General features: G+C 38.5%; 1 protein-coding gene across 1 annotated transcript in view; it reads right to left on the minus strand.

Moving 5' to 3' along the window:
• TOP1 (DNA topoisomerase I) overlaps positions 1–20451 on the minus strand; it is an 86465-nt gene that overhangs the window by 25827 nt on the left and 40187 nt on the right. Inside the window, exons 4-10 of the mRNA XM_058562694.1 lie at positions 18601–18724; positions 17315–17370; positions 14470–14565; positions 13365–13437; positions 13122–13124; positions 9982–10088; positions 2495–2610 (exon numbers count right to left, since the gene is read on the minus strand). Of these exons, the coding sequence (XP_058418677.1) occupies positions 2495–2610; positions 9982–10088; positions 13122–13124; positions 13365–13437; positions 14470–14565; positions 17315–17370; positions 18601–18724 (575 nt within the window). The remainder of the gene's footprint in view (positions 1–2494; positions 2611–9981; positions 10089–13121; positions 13125–13364; positions 13438–14469; positions 14566–17314; positions 17371–18600; positions 18725–20451) is intronic.

A 20451-nucleotide genomic window follows, 5' to 3' on the forward strand; every position in this document is an offset into this window, starting at 1 on the left:
TAGGCTGGCTTTCAAGGGTTTCCTGCACTTCTTCAGAACTGCCCCGTTCAAGTCTGAACCAGAGTTGCCAAGAAAAGTTGTAACATATTTCCAATATAAAGGAAAACATTAAGTCACCAACAATAAAATATATGAAGTAGAATAAATGGCAAGAAAGAATATAAACTGTTCTTGGGTCTGTTTGGTATAAACTAATTATCAACTGTATTTGAAAAAAAAAAAAAAAGGAGACACTTTAGACAATTTTACTGATTCTGTCCCAATAGAGAAAGCAATTTTGAGAGCTCCTGTGTTCGATGAGCTGTCAAAAGATGAAATGACAGCTCCCAGCAGCAGAGTGGTGGCAGGATGACTTGAAGGTTCCTGGCAATGGTAGCGCTTTGTGGAAAAGGCTGAGCTCAAGGAATAAGAAACTGCTGAGTCAGAGCTGAAAACTGGATGTTCTTAGCAGAGGCAATTCACTGCTTTAGCCAGCCTGTCCTCTACCTCCCTGGCAGGTTCTAAAAGAGTCTGAGAATTCTCTTCCCTAGAAAGTAGGCAGGACTTACAATATCAGTTTGGACTAATAAGTCAAATACAACTTCTTGACTTACTGCAGAGTGAGAGTTTACACAATCAAGGGGAAGAAATCCCAGAGAGAAACTCAACTGAGCAAAATGCTAGAGCCCTGGAGCCGGAGCTCCTATGTAGGACGACTGGGCAAGAATGGGGGAAGGGACCATGGTGACCAGTGATGACTGGTTCAGGCCTCAGCTTCCCATCTTGAAAAGTAAGAGAAACTCAAAGACTAAAGAATCTAGCTTTCCCTCAAATTACTTTGAACCTCAAAGCGAGGCTTTACAAGTTGAGCTTTCTAAAGCTCTTAGTAAGCCCAGACTAGGGCTACAGAATACCTGCACTTCTATGATCGTTTTCTTCAAGATTCTAGGCTCTTTCTCTTCATTGGAGTTTTGGCTTTGCGTCATATTTGAGAGTCCCCAAGGAATGACCAACTGTGAGGGCTGACAATAGAACTCTGTTCTGTGCTCTCTGGTCAACACGCGTCAGAATGTTTATCTGATGCAAGCATTGGTCATTGAGGCTGTGGGGTCCTGCTAGATTGCAAATGCCATGAGACCAGGGATTAGTCAATACTGCCTACTGCTGAGTCTTGGTGTTTGAACATAGGCACATTGAATAAACATAGTTTTAAACAATGAATTCCAGCTTGCCAAGTTTGACACGTCCCTCACTTGCAAGACCTAGCCTTTCTCTATAAACTACTACCTTAACCTATAAGCATCCGTGGCCCTGAGGTCACTGCTGGTGGACAGAGAGATGCACCAGAACTCTCTGTGTGTTCACCACTGATGCTTTTCAGCAGTTCTCCTGCCCAGTGTTTCTCAAAGTTTCATTAGCAGACCACTTGGTTCAGAAGCACCCAATACTACTCCACACCTATTTAATAGGCCCAGATCCACCTGGTGAATCTTAAGCACATATGGGTTTGAGGAAAAATGCTCTAGCCATTTCTAGATAGAACCCTTGGAATGCAGATCAGTCGAGCATTACCATCTGCATACTGCTATACTACCAATACGAGTGTCAAAGACTACTCTCAAATTCTTCAACCCAAAGACAGAAATACCAATGATAGTTAATGGACAATTCTGAGTGTTCTAAGAGAGCTAGGCAGGGCATTTCTTCAAGGTAGCTCATCAGACTTGACCGCCAATATAGCAAAGGTATAGTGTCATGTTATGTAAAGTGAGTGACAGACACGTACCAGCACTATCTAGAGGTTGATGGCAGACTGACTAATCCTCAACCAAATACGAGTGCTATTTCTAGTGATGAGCGGCTTGTCAGCTTGAATTATATCGTTAAAATAAAATACTACCATTCAAGTATGGCTACTCTAATAAATCTTGCAGAGTAGCTCCTTAGAAATGAAGTTAAGGGGCCGGCCCAGTGGCGCAAGTGGTTAAGTGCGCGCGCTCTGCTGCGGCGGCCCGGGGTTTGCCGGTTCGGATCCCGGGCGCGCACCGACACACCGCTTGTCACGCCACGCTGTGGCGGCGTCCCATATAAAGTGGAGGAAGATGGGCATGGATCTTAGCCCACGGCCAGTCTTACTCAACAAAAAAAAAGAGGAGGATTGGCAGATGTTAGCTCAGGGCCAATATTCCTCACAAAAAAAAAAAAAAAAAAGGAAGTTAAGATAAAAACATTTAGCTTGTGGACCAGGTACTGTGAGCTATGTCCATGGACCTTTTGGGGACCATGTAGTTAAGACATTAACAGCCCCTTTCTCAGGGTACTTCTTCAGCACCAAATGGGCCTTTAAGAATTAAGTAAACACCTGATGACCCTTCCCCTAAATCATACAATGACAATAAAACAAAATGAAATAAATGAAAATGATTATATAGCACAAGATCCTTCCTCATTTTCTATTCCTAAATAGAAGCAGACTCTTCTTGGCCAAGAATTGGGCAACCATGGAAGAACTCACCATCATAGTAAAACTTGACATTCTCTGGAAGAGGCTCATATGGTGGAGCAAATACAGGGCCTTTATGTTCTAGGAATTTCCATTTGATGCCTTCAGGATAGCGCTCTTCTTCCCACCTTTAAAAGACAAAGTACAACCCTATTTAGTGATCACTTCACCTAATGAGATTATCACCTATTAAATACCCAAATAATTATCTGCTCAATTGACTGATGCTCTGGAATGACTCTGGGCCCCACATTCATGTCCTAGATCAAAATAATCAGTCTTTCGCTTTGAAAAAGCCAACACTCACAACGAATAAGATGGAATACTCAGGTGAACAGAGGAAAATACATTTCAACAGTTTGGTTCAAAGATATTGGATACAAGAGATCGTCACTCAAGTTGCTCAGCAACAAGTAGGGGATATGGAAATGGAAACAGTTGTCTTACAACACTAGTATAATACTAAACCACAATGGTATACATGACAGAGGTATTATTTATGCTGTTAATACATAGGAAAAGGCCTCCTGGGAGTGGAGATACCAGGGGAAGGTTTAGGAGAAAACAATCCTATGAGAAAGTGCATAATAGAACAGAAGACTGGGAAATAATAGTTCAGCTAGGGTAAATTGAGTTTAAGGTACTTATGGATTATCTAGAGCTATCTAGCTGACACTGATAAGTGAATGTAAACATCAGTGGAAACAACTTCTTTTAACTTTTTAATTTTAAAAACGATCAAACATACAGTAAACAATGAACACTATATACCTATCACCTATATACAACAATCATTAACATTATGCTCAATTTCCTGGTTTTGCTGAACCATTTTAAAGTAAATTGCAGGGCCAGCTCCGTGTCTTAGCGGTTGAGTGCGCGCGCTCCACTGCTGGCGGCCCGGGTTCAGATCCCGGGTGCGCACCAACACACCGCTTCTCCAGCCATGCTGAGGCCGCGTCCCACATACAGCAACTAGAAGGATGTGCAACTATGACATACAACTATCTACTGGGGCTTTGGGGGGATAAAATAAATAAATAAAAAATCTTTAAAGTAAATTGCAAATATGATACTTACCTCTAAATATTTCAGCAAATATCTCTACAAAAATAAGGATATTCTCTCACATAACTGTAATACTATTATCAAATCTAACAAAATTAATAATTCTCTAGTATCATTCTAATACCCAGACCATACTAAAAACTTTCGAATTATATCCAAAATGTATTTTATAGATCAGGATCCAATTAAGGACCACATACTGCAATTGGTTGATATGTCTCAGAGTCTTTCTTTCTCTGAAATTAAACAGACTGTCTCACTACCAACACCATTTTGTTTTTTTAAAAGTCAGTCATCTTACAGATAGAATATTTTAAAACTTCATCGATTTTAATCTTCACTATTTCTACCTTAAAATGAAAAGCCCTACAGTTCTACAGAATCCTTCTGAAGGCCAATTATACATATTCTATTACTCCTATCCTTTAAACAAAGTTCAAAACATCAAATAAAAATTACATGTATCAGGGGCTGGCCCCGTGGCTTGGCGATAAGTGCGCGCGCTCCACTACTAGCGGCCCAGGTTCAGATCCCGGGCGCGCACCAACGCACCACTTCTCTGGCCATGCTGAGGCCGCATCCCACGTACAGCAACTAGAAGGATGTGCAACTATGACGTACAACTATCTACTGGGGGGCTTTGGGGGAAAAAAAGGAGGAGGATTGGCAATGGATGTTAACTCAGAGCCGGTCTTCCTCAGCAAAAAGAGGAGGATTAGCACGGATGTTAGCTCAGGGCTGATCTTCCTCACACACACACACAAAAAAATTACATGTATCAAACTCTGCTGTAACAATAGCATTACTGTAAAATCAAAGTCAACATATATGGTCAAATGATTTTTGACAAGAGTGCCAAGACCATTCAACACAGAAAAGACAGTCTTTTCAACAAATGGTTGGGGAAACTGGACATTCACATGCAAAAGAATGAACTTGGGTCCTTACCTTATACAATATACAAAAATAAACTCAAAAAAATGGATCCAAGACCCAAACATAAGAGCTAAAACTCTTAGAAGAAAACATAGGGCAAAAGCTTCACGACATAGGATTTAGCAATGATTTCTTAGATATGATACCAAAAGCACATGTAACAAAAGAAAAATTAGGTAAAGTGGACTACAAAATTAAGAACTGTGCATCAAAAAACACAATTAACAAGAGTGAAAAGCCAACCCACAGAATGAGAGAAAATATTTGCAAAGCATATATGATAAGGGATTAACATCCAGAATATATAAAGAACTACAATTCAACAACAACAGCAAAACAACCCAATTAAAAAGTAGGCAAGGGGCTGGCCCAGTGGCATAGTAGTTAAGTGTGCGCACTCCACTTTGGCAGCCCAGGTTTCGCAGGTTTGGATCCCGGGCGTGCACCAACACACCGCTTGTCCAGCCACGCTGTGGCGGCATCCCATATAATGCAGAGGAAGATGGGCACAGATGTTAGACCAGAGCCAATCTTCCTCGGCAAAAAAGAGGAGGACTGACAACAGATGTTAGCTCAGGGCTGATCTTCCTCACACAAAAAAAAAGGTAGGCAAAAGACTTGAATAGACATTTCTCCAAAGGTATACAAATGGCCAATAAGCATCTGACAAAATGCTCAACATCACCAATCATTAGGAAAATATAAATGAAAACTATGAGATACCACTCACATCCATTAGGATGACTATTATAAAAACAAAGACAAAGAAAATAACAAATGTTGAAGAGGATGTGGAGAAACTGGAACTCTTGTGCACTGCTGGTGGGAATGTAAACTGGTGCAGCCACTGTGGAAAACAGTATGGTAGTTTCTCAAAAATTAAACATAGAATTACATATGATCCAGCAATTTCACTCCTAGGAATATAGCCAAAAGAATTGAAAGCAGGTATTCAAATACTTGTACACAAATGTTCACAGCAGCCCTACTCAGTTGCCAAAAGGTGGAAACAATCTAAGTATCCATCAACAGATGAATGGATAAGTAAAATGTAGTTTATACATACAATGGAGTATCATTCAGCCTTGAAAAGAAAGGAAATTCTGATACATGCTACATGGATGAACCTGGAAAAATTTTCTTAAGTGAAATAAGTCAGTCACAAAAGGACAGATACTGTATGTTTCCACTTATATGAGGTACCTACAGTAATCAAATTCATAGATACAGAAAGTAGGATAGTGGTTACCAGAGGCTAAGGGAAAAAGGGGATGATGGTGACTTACTGTTGAGTTTCAGTTTTGTAAGATGAAGAGAGTTCTGGAGACGGATGGTGGTGGTAATGGTAGCACAACAATGTGAATGTACTTAATACCACTTAATTGCACACTTAAAAATGATTAAGATGGTAAATTTTGTTTTCATATTTTGTCACATATTAAAAATAGTTTTAAAAAAAAACCTTCAAAGTCAAGGTTTAACAAAATTTTAGACCCGGAAGGAGCATTAAAGATTCTCTATAACCAAGCTACCATTTTACAAATATGAAAGTGGCAGGAAAACCCAACTAGACGTTGGCATAGAAAGGCCTGAATGCAGGAACCCACCCAAACCCCAGATTCTGTTACTCTCCAAATCACAGAAAATAGGTACATATGTATGTATGTTATTATGTATGTAGGCATGTATGTGAGAACTATTACAAGAAGCCTATCTGTAGCAGTCACTGTGAGGAGATTCAGAACACCATGTTTTCTCTCATCCTGGGACTTGGTTCCATTCTTCTCATCAACTCCAGTGTTTTTTAATTAAGACCTCAAACTGTTTTTATAATTCTTCCTATTCCATTACATTCACCTTGAGGACTCACAGCAACTTCCTTACCATTTAAGCAAAGTAAGAGATTCAGTGAATCGCTCAACACCAAACCTCAGTGTAGACAGAAAGATAGAACATTTCCTCCAATAGGCTGCTATCATCGGATCAACAACTATTACTGTACAAATAAAAACAGCAGTGTTGGCCTTTTAGGCCCCCCTCAATAGTTCACCAACAAAAATAAGAAAAACATGTACCTAGACATCAAAATGACTTCTCTATAGCAGGCTTGACTTATGAATTCAAGTTAGGTATCAATTTGACAATAAAATGTGCTTGAAAAGGGGAAGGTGGAAAAGTGCTAGAAGTGTGTGTAGGACAGGAAAGTAAACATCTATATGCTGTTTGAAATCAAGTTCCCTTGCAGTTAACAAACACCTCACAGTACACTGTAAAATGCATATTTAATTCTTAAAATTTCAGAAATAAAGGTCATATACTACAGCTTTCTGGAAGCTAATTTCTGGAATCAAGACAGTTTCTCTGGTTTGAGGAGAACGTCAATCCATATTCCATAAATTTCTTATCACTATTACTGATTGTAATCGTGAGTCCTGGTCTTTCAACACTAATTCCTTATATTATAATCCTTACTCCTTACAGCTTTTTACCTTTGCCAAAAGAAACAAAACTCCATTTAAAGTCACAGCTAACACAAGCAACAAACTCCCCAGTTTCTAGGTCTTTTTGTGAAGAATCATCTGTTTAGAATAAACATGGGACTTACAATCCAACAGGTCAGCTCTGACACAAAAGCGTACTTAACTCAAGGCAGAGCTGAAACCCTTACAGCACAATGAGTAACAGTTAAAAACAGGGGGATCTAGTTAAATAGGTTTTCATGGATGAGCCTGAGCATACTGCCATCACTTATAACATTGTTTCTATGGGAAAATGTGATACAGTAAAGAAACACAGAAGGAGCTGGACCCATTTTCCCATCTGCACAATTACCAAAGAGAGGGAAATAAGAATCAAAGCTTGTTTGTTTTTGGCAGGATGAACAAGTCTGCAGACTGGGGGGAAGCAAAAGATTTGCTTATTTGCCAAGCTAGTAAAGTGTGTAATTCTTTTAGTGGGATACCAAGAGGAATAGTGAAAATAAGAGTGTCTACCATTTAAGTTTCCTGACTAGGCTATGAGTGCCAGTCACTGAGGACTGGACCACTGACCTCAGAGAATAACAGGTAGCCTATAGTTACAGAAGGAAAGGGCAAGCCATCAGTTAAGAGGCTAATCATTCCTGTTCTCTACCTACAGTGTACAATCAAGCACTGTGTTTAAGAATGCAAAAAATTTAATAATCAGACTTGAGAAAAGCATGCATTGGAGGCTGTAGCAAAGATTGCTTACCCCCAAGCCAACCATCTTCAATTAAATACTAACCAGGCCCACTTAAACCAAAACAAGAATAAAAATCAAAGGTCATGGCCTCTCAGAATTAATGTGTGGCAACACTGACAAGGATTTCAACCAGAGAAGCACAATTAGGCTATTAGACCTTTCAAGGGTACCTAACTCCGCACACACAAGGCTGGACCAGGATAAGAGTACACCTGCTTCAAGGCCCAACAAGAGCCAAGGCTTGAAAGGAAGGAGAAAGACAGCAGGGAGCTACTGATGACAAGGAAATGAACTTGTTCATTCAACAAACGCTTAATGAGCACCCACCACAGAACCCTGAGAGACATAACAGACTGATGAATTACTAACTCACCATTCTCACAACTCCCAATAATAACCCCTGATTTATACAATCACTTCATTTTATCTTAAAAAATCACTTTATTAAAGGTCATAAAAACGTTTCAATATTCTGCCACTGAAAACCTTTGATTAGCTTCAAAGAAAAAAAATGAAATAAAAATGAGAAAAATATGGGGGCCGGCCCGGTGGCGCAGCAGTTAAGTGCGTGCACTCTGCTTCGGCAGCCTGAGGGTTCGCAGGTTTGGATCCCTGGCACGCGCTGACGCACCGCATGTCAAGCCATGCTGTGGCAGCATCCCATGTAAAGTAGAGGAAGATGGGCACAGATGCTAATTAGCCTAAGGCCAATCTTCCTCCACAAAAAGAGGAGGATTGGCAATGGATGTTAGCTCAGGGCTGATCTTCCTCACAAAAAACAAAATTAAAAAAAAATGAGAAAAATAAAAACACATGTTTGATTGTTTTTTGACTCTGACCTCTGGAAAGGCCCACGATTCTTCTGTTCTGTGATTTTCCTTTTAACCCCACATATGTTCATACCAACAATTCTGATCACACAGCTGTGCTGAACTTTTCTGCCACTGCAGCTCTGCTCCTCTCAGCCACCTCCTTGGTCACTGATCTTTCCCCTTTCCTCAGAGGTGCTGGGGACACTACTGTTCTCAATTATAAAAGCCACAGGGTAGATGTATACAAATAGGTCTGGAAGTCTACACACCAAACCATGAACAGTGGTTACCTCAAAGCTGGAAAGGAAAATGGGAATGAGAGAAAGAGGTAAAGAGGACTGTCATTTTTTTCTAACACAGATACCTCTGGATCATTTTCATTTTTTCAACACAAATACAAATCATGTATTACTGGTGTAGTAAATAACACAAAGTTTCAAGAAAAATTGGTATTAAAAAAAATACACGTTTATTTCAAAATTCTAAACACCAAAATTTATTAAGTAGAAAATAAAAATTTCTCACCTAAACACATTTCTCAAAATTAACCTCTGTTATTGCTCAACTGTCCTCCATAAAGACTGTCTGAATCTTCACTCCCTCAGTGAAGATGAAGGCCTGTTTTCTCATATTCACAGCCCTAGATATTTTGATACTTATTAATCTTTCCCAATCTGAGAGACATTAAACAAAAAGGTGTAACAGTTAAAAATAGGGAGATCTGGGTAAACAGGTTTTCATTTATTATTTTTCTTTGCATCTTTGATTACTTGTGAGGTTGACCATATTTTAAGATATTTACTAATCATTTATTTGCTCTAATGAATTGCCTGTTCCTCACTTTTCTATCAGACTGTTCCTTTCGTATTTGTTTTAAAAGACTTTTTTTCATAATAGGAACCTTAGCCCTTTGTACTGCAAATATTTTCCCTTAAGATTTTTTTTAAAAATGGCATGAGTTTGTTTGCCATATAGATTTTAATTTTGATGTATCAAATTTATAAATATTTTCCTTATGGCTCTGGTTATATGTCTTGCTTTAAAGGGTCTTCACTATTCTACAATTATGAAAATATTCACTCAGGTTTTCTTATGGAAGTTTTTTTTTAAATAAATAGGCAGTTTTCCCAACGTGATTTATTTATTAATCCATCTTTTCCCTATTATTTTAAATGCAATTTTCGTTATATGCATAATTCCCATATATACATAGGTCTACTTCTACAGTTCATTCTGTTCAATAGGGTGGGACCTAGTTTTGAGATCCCATAGGTTGAGAGCTAGTTAATGCTTTTCACTAGGACCTGTACAACTTATTTAAGAATGTTATTTGAGAGATTCTTATAAGTACTTCCCTCCTTCCCCAAATATCAGGCTGTTAATTTTAATAACTCAATACTCTTGCTTAATTAGGTTGTGGAATAAAAGAGTTGACATTTTAACTCAGTGCTGAGATGTTACCATTTCCACTTCTGCTCCTCTTCTTTTTTCGGCTTCTTTTTCTTGCTATCTGGCTCAGGAACTTTTTTATCTTTATCTTTATTCTTGGGTTTTTTCAATTTACCATCCTACAAAGAAACATGGTGAGAAAGGACTTAAATAAGGACCAATCACATTTCTAGAAGTAGTTTTGGGGGGCCATTAGGAAGAAAAACTGGAATCACAGAATATTAGAACTGGGGAGGTTCTTAGATCCAATCCTCTCAATTTATCAGATGAATAAAAATTTACTAGTACTTTTCTCTAGAGCAGTATTTCCCAAAACTCCCTGATAAATGATTGATTGATTACCTGAGAAAGCAATTAAAAACACTCATTCTGCAGGGGAAGAACCTGGGAAACTGTATTCTTTTAGACTCAGGGGAGTTTGGGAAAGCACTACTATAGACAGTAACCCCAGTGTACTATCCTCACTTACTTTTAAATCAACTCATCTTTAACCCTCGTTAATACCATCAAATAATGCATATAGGAGGGTTTGTATTAGATATTTAATATACAATTTGAAAGGAAATTCCTAACCAAATCTAGTGGTATACCTTCTATCACTGATGTTTGCATACACAAAGTCACAAAGCAGTAAGCAAGTATTTGGGAGGTCCTATAATGATTACCGATTCCTAAGGTGCTATTTCTTTATGGCTCTTCTTTGAACGGTGACCCTGGATGAGCTGTCACAGTGGCACAGAAAAGGAGCATCAAACATAAACAAGTACAATTCACCAAAATAGGAGATAAACCTCAAAACATACACACATCCAGACAAAAATGTGCTATTCAACAGATGGCGGTCCCACTCAATAGAAACTAAATTCTTTTGAAGAATATTTTCCTTTGTCCTAACTATTCAAGATAATTCAATAAGTTTTACATAGCTATGAAAGGTGGTTTTGAGTCATCTTAATCAATTACAGAATGGAAGAGCTTGAAAGAACTTTATAGACAGTTTGGTTTAACCTCTTCCAGTTATAATCAAGGGAACTCTGAAACAGAGGTCTTGTCTCTTGCTCAAGGTCATATAGCTACTATTGACCATGATGTGAGCCCAAGTTTACCAGAAAAATAACAGAATGTGACTCATGGGAATGACTGGACTAGATAAACATTCTAGGACTACATGATAGAACAGCAATCAAGATAAACTCAGGGTCTTTAAGCAAACGACCTTTAGGGTAGAAGAAAGAGGAAAGACTACAATACCACACATATTTAAATATAGGAATGGAGAATATACATGTGTAACTATGTTTGGGAGGAGAAAGTACTAGAGGATATATAGGAATGGAGAATATACATGTGTAACTATGTTTGGGAGGAGAAAGTACTAGAGGATCACATTCAGCTAATGTTTACTATTTAGGCTGAAACGCACCACAGGAAAGGGAAATGTTTTTCAGTTAAGACATTCTCTGAACAGCTTCTGAACAGGCATGCAGATGGTCCCATCAGGAAACTACTGGCTACATTATACGTTTTCAAGACTCAAAATGGGATAATCAGTCACTGAGAGACTTCAGAACAATTCCCAGAAATTAAAAAAACCATAGCCAGCAAGTAAGATTTAATGACCGATCCTGCCATCTGGGGTCCCTGCCACAATAAGACTGTATTAATTCAGTCTTCCAGCTTGCGTTTTTTTCACCCCGGATAAGGAGAGGGTTGCTAAACGTAACAATAAAAAAATGAAATCAACTGTTCTTTTTTCCAAATGGTTTAACAGTTATTACTAACCTCTTCCAAACTCAGAAAGAAGGTATTATTTTATATAAATGCAACCTAAGCATAAAGGTGATACAGAAAACATAAAGAGCTAAAGTCTTACATTTCTTTATTGACTAGTCTATAGATAATTGACATGAAAGTGGAGTGACTGACTACCATAATCACTACTCAATATTTCAATCTCAATTCCTTGAGTTGGCTCTCATAAACTTGAACTTTTGCCAAGAATAGGCTAGTTGTCAGAAAAACTACTAACTCTAGGACCTGAACATCTCTCTATGGCTCACCTACTCATTAATATTCTTAATATGACTTCACTAAAGACCCTTCTTCTCCCTTCTTGTGCAGTTAAAGGATAAGCAAAGTCCCACAGGAGGCAGGATAACGTGATAGTTAGTGTGCTGGCTCTGGAATCAGACTGCATGGGATCAAATCCCAGCTTTACTACTTAGTAGCTGTGTCACCTAAGGCAAATGATTCAACCTCTCTATACCTAAGTTCCTCCATCTATAAAATGGAGATAATTGCAGCAATATTTCTTGCTAAGGGGTGTTGTAAGGATTAAATAAAAAGCATATAAAGCATGAAGAATAGTGCCTGGCACACAGTAAGCACCTATTAATTTTAATTACTAATATTATTCTTACAACTGCTACAACAGATTACGCTCTTAAGACTCACTGCCCCTTACTATCACTATCTTTACTGCTGATGCTTCAAGCTATTGACTTTACACTTGTGAATCCATTTTGCCCAAGACAGTGGCTAACTTCAAACACAGCATAAGAGCTAAGAACTCACTCAACTCCTTCTTCTGTTAGGGGACTGCAAGATTAAGATCTCTGTGAATTTCTGACATCTTCTTTTTGAATTATTTGCTAATAATTCTTTAGTATAAGAAATAGAAAGTATCAAAAGAAGGAGCCATATTATTGTATTTTAAAATCTACCACAAGCATCAAATAGAACCCTTAGAAAAGTACTTGAATTGAACTGAGATTTAAAGAAAGGTTATAAGCCAGGAGAAAAAAGGGAGGAAGAACATGTGTATTCCAGACAGAGGGAAAAGCATGTGCTACATAAAGCTCTGAAGCACAAAAGAATCAGGTGTGGAAAAGAAACAAAGAAGGTCAGTGTGGCTGGAACAAGGTAAATTAGAGAAGAGGCACAAAATGCAGGGGCCAGATTGGGAGGAGTTGTGGTAAAGTGCTTGGATTTCATCCTATGTCCAATGGGTCCCCCCTTAAATGACTTTATATAGGGACACTTACCCAAAGTGAGTGACAAGTAAGCTTTGTTAGATATAAGAGAGCACTAAAAAACATTCTTAGGGGAAACTCTTCTGGGTTGTAAGTCAAAATATGATTTCTTGTTAACACTTCCTCTGTATGTATGAAGACAGCGTAGTTTCTCCAAGAACGTCAGTTGGCAGCATAGCTATGGGTAGACACCCAGGAAGGCTAAGAGAGATCTTAAAGCCAATATACGTGTAAGAGTTTTTCCCAGTGTTTCTTCTACAGCAGACCAATAAATTCCTAAAACTCAACTGCCTTCATTAGTTGTTTTATGGAAACTCCCTATTTCAAACTCAAGCCCCAAAGGGCCTAAGTCTCTTTACTAACCTCTTCTTCTGGTTTTCGTTTCTTCTCCTTCTTGATATCTTCTGTTTTAATTTTCTTAGGTTTATAATCCGCACTAGAAAGGGGAACATAAATTCGCAGTTAACACAATTGTGACTCAGTAGTTCTCACCAATAGGATTAGGACCTCCAAACTCCTCTTGGACGCCTCCAAGGCAGGCATGGCTGCTATTCTCAGCTGGGCATTCTATAGTCAAGAATAGGAATGGAGAAAGTAAAGAAGGCCAGACCAAGGACCAATAGTTATATAACTATAACTAGATCAATAGTTATAGCCCTATGTAGGACAAAACAAACAACTTGAGACTACATGCAGGCCTGGAAGGGAAGTGGAGTAGAGAGATATATACAGAAATAAACACCACTAGAAGATGGAAATCTGGGAACAAAATGCACAGCACAACAATGGCTACCACAAAGTGATAACTGGCTGGAAAGGCGAGGAAAGAAATTCTATATGAATTCTGAATGAATACAAATGAGTTCACAAAGTATTTCCCTCCTCCATTTCTACCCACTTTCTACCGTAAATCCTTTGTAGATTCCTGGAGCATAATAAGCTATACAAGACTGATAATAATGAACAGAATTTAAGCTCACTGATTGAATCTGAGAAAGAGGCACATATAAGCCTCAAAAAACTGTCTTAAGTAAGAGCAATTTTATTACCTCTATATACCGAAACTTCACTTAGAATGTATTGACAGGCACAGATCCTAGGAGAAACTGCCTTAACAGCGAAAACTTATCTGTGGTAGGCGATGATAAAGTAACTTAAATAACTTAAGTATTCTTCATGAATTCTGTATTATTTGAAATTTCTACAATAAATATGCATTACCTTTTTAATAAGAAAAATGTAAATATATATTTTCCATTTAAGCCTCAGGTACACTACTTATTTGCTTAGCAAACCCTGCTTTTCATAATTCAAAGAGAAGTCAGTTGCCCAGTCCATTAATCACAAATCCCAAAGGAGTAAAAGGCAATTAATGCAGTTTTTCAGTCTATTGTAGAGACATGCATCACATTTATCTTTAAACAACTCCTTTTTGTTTTCAAAAATCAAAGTAATAAGAAATACTCACTCATCCTCATCTCGAGGTCTCTTTAATGGTTTTATATCCTCTTTAGGAGGGGCAAAATAGCCATCATCTTCAGGTTCATCTTTAATTCGTGGTGGACTAAAGAGAAAAAATTGCGAGTTAATGAGTTTTGGAACATCTACATTATGTTAGGCAATCCAAAGTAGGGATAAATGATCTCACTGAGAAGCAACTAATATAAGGGTAACAACATACATTTGCATCTGTTATAAAGGTTTTACACGAGCACTTTTTTTAACTTAATTTTCACTACAACCCTGTGAAGTAGGTATAGTATTGTTCTCACTTTACAGATGAACAGGCAATAATAGCAAGGCTTGGGATCAGGACTCCTTATTCTAAGTCAGTATTCTTTCTCACTACATCTTAGCTGCCTTTGCCAGCATGACCCAAACCACAACAGGAACAAACTCAAATTGTTTCCTCATCTTACATGGGGGATCTACTATGTATCTGACCCCACGAATGATCTGAACTGATTATTCTAGTGCTCCCAAAAGCTAAAATACAGCTTTTACAAGGAAAGGAATAAAAATTTATTTCCCATACTTGGTACCTTAAAGTTCCAAGGGAAAATAACCTTAGTTACATGGAAAAATAACCGAGCTGACATTACAACAAAAGAAGGGCACATGCTAAATGAGAAGCCCAGAACAAAATGAAGTCATTTTAACCCAAATCTATTCATTGTCCAACTTCCTCCTTTGGACAACCCAGAAGAGCGCCTTGCCTTTTTTTTTGTTAAGATTTTGCCTTCTGAATATAAAAAGATGATTCTGTTAGACAACTATCTTGAATAAAAAAGAGGAAGGAACAAGTGAAAAACCACAGGACCAGCAATCACCATAGCCTTGAGATGTTCCCTGGCCTGGCACATCTTGTCAGAACCTCACTGCTCACAGCCAGAAGCACCTACAGAGCTAACTAACTCAGTACAGGGAATGGCCTCCCAACACGAAGCCACTCATCTCTAAGGGGTCCAAGGGATAAGCATCCAGATTCAGTTGGCAAGGAAAGTCAGGATATTCATGGGTTTTCAATGCCGCCACCTCCTACCCCCCAAGCATACTGGATCCCCGTGCTTGCAACAGAATTTGAATGTTTGAAGAGATCAGCTTTCCTTCCTTATTTCTGGACACTCCCCAAATGCCAACCTCTATACCTGTAGTTGTTTTCCCCCCACCATGGAAATCACTGACATCGCCCTGAGGGTCCAAAATCTCCAAAAGCTTTGCACCAGAAGGAAAGAAACACTGTCATTTACCCAACTAATTAAGTAAATGCTAGATCCTAGTATTGTCATGGGTGAAGTTAAAAACACATGGGAAGGGTTATTAGGCCTGAAGGAAGAATTTCTAAAACAATTTACCAGAAAACTGTGTTTCATCCAGTAAAGCATCTGGATTCTGTACAAAGACACATATCCAAACTAGCAAGCAGTCCAGCAAAGTGAATATAGAGACTACTGCCTCGAAGGGTGTGTTCCTCATCTTCTAACCCAGAAAGTCTGAAACTGAACCCAGGCCTACACACCAAGTCCAGACAGTCTATTCATATCTTATTATTAGTTTAATAAAAGTCCTAGGTGGTCTCTGGACAGAAAACAGTCACTCTGTGCTCAGTCACTTTATCTAAGAAATCAAAACGCCTAGGGTAGCCTACAGCTCTGATGCTTCTTGAATTTTATTATTCTGCATTCCTAGAATAGTTACAAAACATGCCCAAAGAGGGCACTTGCTTCTCCTAGTCTAAGGGATCCAGAGTACATGGAACGATTTTCAAAAATGTTCTCAAGGGCCAGTCCCAGTGGCCTAATGGTTAAGTTTGGCGCACTCTGCTTTGGCAGCCCTGGTTCGGTTTCTGGGTGCGGACCTACACCACTAGTCTGTCCGTGGCCACGCTGCGACAGTGGCTCATATACAAGATTGGCAATGGATGTTAGCCCAGGGCGAATCTTCCTCAGCAAAAAAAAAAAAAAAAAAAAAAAAAAAAATCTCAAACGAAACTGCAAGTTCAAAGTTTCAAGGAAGCAAAATTCTCAAAACACTCTCTGTCCTAGTCAATAATGCAAACATTTCCAACAACTCCTAGTAAATCAATTCTGTCATTCAGTGGAGTGAGAAAATATGATCATAACTTCTAGTTTTTTGAAACTAAAGGGAACCTTCAGGCTTATTTTAGGGAGTTCAGGCTGATGAGGCAAACAATCAAAATGGCAAAAGTAGTAAAAGAAAAGTGACCTCTAGATGGTGTGCATTTTCCTCTCCTTCAAGAAAAGAGATCACGTATTTCTACTCAAATCTACACCTATCCCTAAAATGTAGATCAAGTAAGCTTCTATATATGAGCCTCAGAATATTACTGAGGAAGAATTCAGAGTAGGGGTTTTTCAGGCAACTCTGTAATTACCACTGACTAAGAATGGAGTTTCTTTTTGGGGTGATGAAAATATTCTGAAATTAGATGGTGGGTAGTAGAGAGGTTGTATAACCTTGTGAATACATTAAAACCCAATAAACTGTATACTTTAAAAGGGTGAATTTTATGGTAGGTAAATTGTATCTCAAGTTTAAAAAATTTCTTCCTGTCAACCTTCTTCACTCAAAATAGCCTTCTGGAAAATGTGCTGGTCAGTCTCACTATGTTGGGGTGTCTAGAAATGCTTAAGTTGGCTTAGACCAAGTTGTCTCACTGCCGACTTCCCTGGAAACCTGGAGGTGGCCAGGTCAGTGTGTTTTAGGTAAGTTCAAACAACACAACGACATGGGCAGCTGGCCTGCTAGGCACCCCTAGAGAAAGAGAAGCCAAGATAGCAGAGGAGTCTTACCTAGAGAAGCCATTTTCCTTTTCCTTCTTTATTTTTGCATCCCCAGAGGCTCTAACCTAAAAAGTAAAATAACAGTAACTGATTAGTACCTTGAAAGGACTAAATTTAAAGAAGCCTCTCTCTTATTTGAGAATATTTGGCCTCAACTCTTGGGGCATCCTGATCCCAGACTGACTCTTCTTATTAGCAAAACTGAACAGATGAACTAAAGGTCTTGACATTTTTCTAAGACTCCTTTTTTTTACAATTCTTCGGGGAGAACTGTCCAATTTATTGAGAAATGTTTCCCTTCAAAATGGTGGCTTTTTACCTTTAAAGAATGGCAGGTCCCTCTCCCTCAATAAATATACTCTACCTCTCAAGGATTTGCCCTTGGCAGTGCAGAGAGGAAATAAAAAACAAAACAAAAAGGAATAGTCTATTTCCTGCCTTCTCTGATTTAACCCAAGTATATTCAACATTCTCCCTCCTTCAACTGCCCAGACACTCTAGGTCTTTCAAAAATCTTCACACAAAGGGAAACACACATACACACACATACACTACAAATATACACAGAGTATCTCTGGAAGAATACAAAAAATAGTATAGTGGCCGCCTCCAGAAAGGGAAAGATGGAGGACAATGAGCCAGGGTGAAAGGGAGATGTATTTTTCACTATGTTCCCTATTTCATATTGTCTGAATTTACCAAGTACCAACATTACTTTTTCAGAAATTAAAATAAAAAGAGTTTTTTTAAGTCTATGCACAGTACTACTCATTTGCAGCCAGATAAGCCTAGCCACTTTGAGAAGACTCGTACTGGTTATGCTAGAACCAAAAGACACCAAGGGCACCAGCATCAATAAATTTTTACTCAGGAAGAAGCTTCATTCAACAGAGGACCAGTATGGCACCAGGCCTTCTCCTAAAAACAGAATAAATTTTCTCCATGAAAGAAAACTGACATTTCCAGAAACCCTACATTCTCAATTTATCCATTTGCCATATGAAGTAAAATAAAGATCTATTTTTTTGGATAGATTTGGTACTTTGAAATACGGTGGTAAAGGACTTTGGTTTTCATAGTTTAAGACTACAGTTGGTGGCTCTAAAGTTTCCTGGCAGGGACTTTTTCACTCAAAGACCAAGAGATCTTACTATGCAATGAAGGTATTTTCATTACCTGCTTTTAAAGGTAAACAAATGTAATAAAGTTTAAAGTGTTAAAAAAAAAAAAAAAAAGGTAAACAAATGAAAAGTACATCCCACATCTCTTCCTTCCCCACTGGGTAATTCAGTTACCTTTTCCTCCTTTCGTTTTTCCTTGTCTCTGTCTTTGTGTTTGTCTTTATGCTTTTCTGAACTTCCATCTTTGTGTTTGGTTTTCTCCTTCTCTTTGTGTTTTTTTTCAGAATCTTTATGTTCACTGTGAAAAATAAGACACAAAGAGTTAGCTCATAGTAGGGACCACAAGGGTTCATTTCACAAGATCAACTCACAAGATACCCTAAGATAACACGAACCATGGAAATTTACAATGCTTTAAATAAACAGTCCTGACAGAAGGTTCAAGTAGAGGCTCTAAGCTACATCTGACTTTATCTTGATGTTTTTATTTTTTCGAAGGACGAAAGAACCAAATAGAGAAACATAGTCATTATAAATATAGCAGGACATTTTTTTAAGTGATTAAGAATATACAGCAAGCCCACTGTACTTCCACAACATTCTACCAGCAAAAAACTATAATGAAAGCTCTGACTTAAGCATTCACATCTGATGTGAGGGGGTAAATTAAACAATTCACCAAAAATGCATTTGGTGGCTCTGTGCCAGGCTAGAGAAGTATCACACACGTAGCCAAGCCAGGGCTTTGTGCAGTGAACAGCGTAACACAGTAGATGTTTCCTGCTCACTTTAACTAGGAGAAGCTAGTCACTTCTAGACGGGGCTTATAAGTCCTGCTTGGTCCTTTCTCACAATAAAAAAAGACCCATCAAATAGAAAAGGCATGTCCTGAGCTAAACATTTAAAAGCCTTGCTTTTAAAAGGGTTTGTGGACATACTGGTAGCAGTGTAAAAAGGCATGGCTACTCTGGAAAACAAAATGTTACATTACAAAGCAAGAGCCATTAAAATGTTCATACCCTGGGATCCAGCTCCTGGAAATTTCTCTTTGGGAAATAACATTACATAAAGATATTCGATTTGATGCTTCTCATAACAAAAAAATAAATAAGAACAAAAAACCATCAAGAAACTAGATACAACCTTAGTGAGTAACAAGACGAGGAAACTATAATATATCAAATTATGTAGCTTTTATGCTATAATCTGTGAGTCCTACAAATATACATGGAAAAAGTTTATGATACAAATGGAAAAAAGGACTATATAAAATGAGTGCAACTATATAAAAACATGCATGTGGACAAAAACTAAAGAGGCAATAAGCAAAAATTACAAGCTATAGTTTAAGGTGGCAGAACATTGGATGACAGTTTTCTACAGTGCACCGGGCAGGCGGTTTAGGAACCTTGCTCACTATACCCAACCAATACATTCCACAAGTTAACAAAAGGTAGCTTGAATTCAACTGCTGTCAATTGGGGGTACACCCCAGATACAGGACAGCTGACAGAAACTCCAGCTGACAGGGACAGTCAGATCTACAGGCAGCATCAGCTCTTGCCTTTTCCACCATAGACTGTATTTCCCATCTTCACATTTAGTACCTTCAGCCCAGAAGAAATAGATTTTACCAGCAAGGAGCTCATTAGACTATGTCCATCCCATGAAGTTTGTTCTAAAGAGATGTGGCCAGTATACTTGGCTACATCAAAGACCAAAAAGGGAGAAACAAATGATGGCAACCAGTTAGTTGAGAGCCATAGAACCTGGATCAGGAGAGCTGTCACATACATCTCTGTGCACAAAACAAGCCCCAACTTGAGATAGGAGGTCGGGTAGTAAATAAGCAGAAACTCTATGAAATCTAGCCAGGAGGGCAGGGGGACTAGGAGAAACAGGACTACAGGTTTAGGGAAGATCCAGGAACTGTCATAGATGGGAAAAAAGCAACGCCCACTTTTCCTTGTTTATATACTCCTCCCTCTATATTGCTCTCATTAGGTTGTTATTTACATGCGCCAC

Source organism: Diceros bicornis, chromosome 19 (assembly GCF_020826845.1).
Source record: "Diceros bicornis minor isolate mBicDic1 chromosome 19, mDicBic1.mat.cur, whole genome shotgun sequence".
Classification (NCBI taxonomy): domain Eukaryota; kingdom Metazoa; phylum Chordata; class Mammalia; order Perissodactyla; family Rhinocerotidae; genus Diceros; species Diceros bicornis.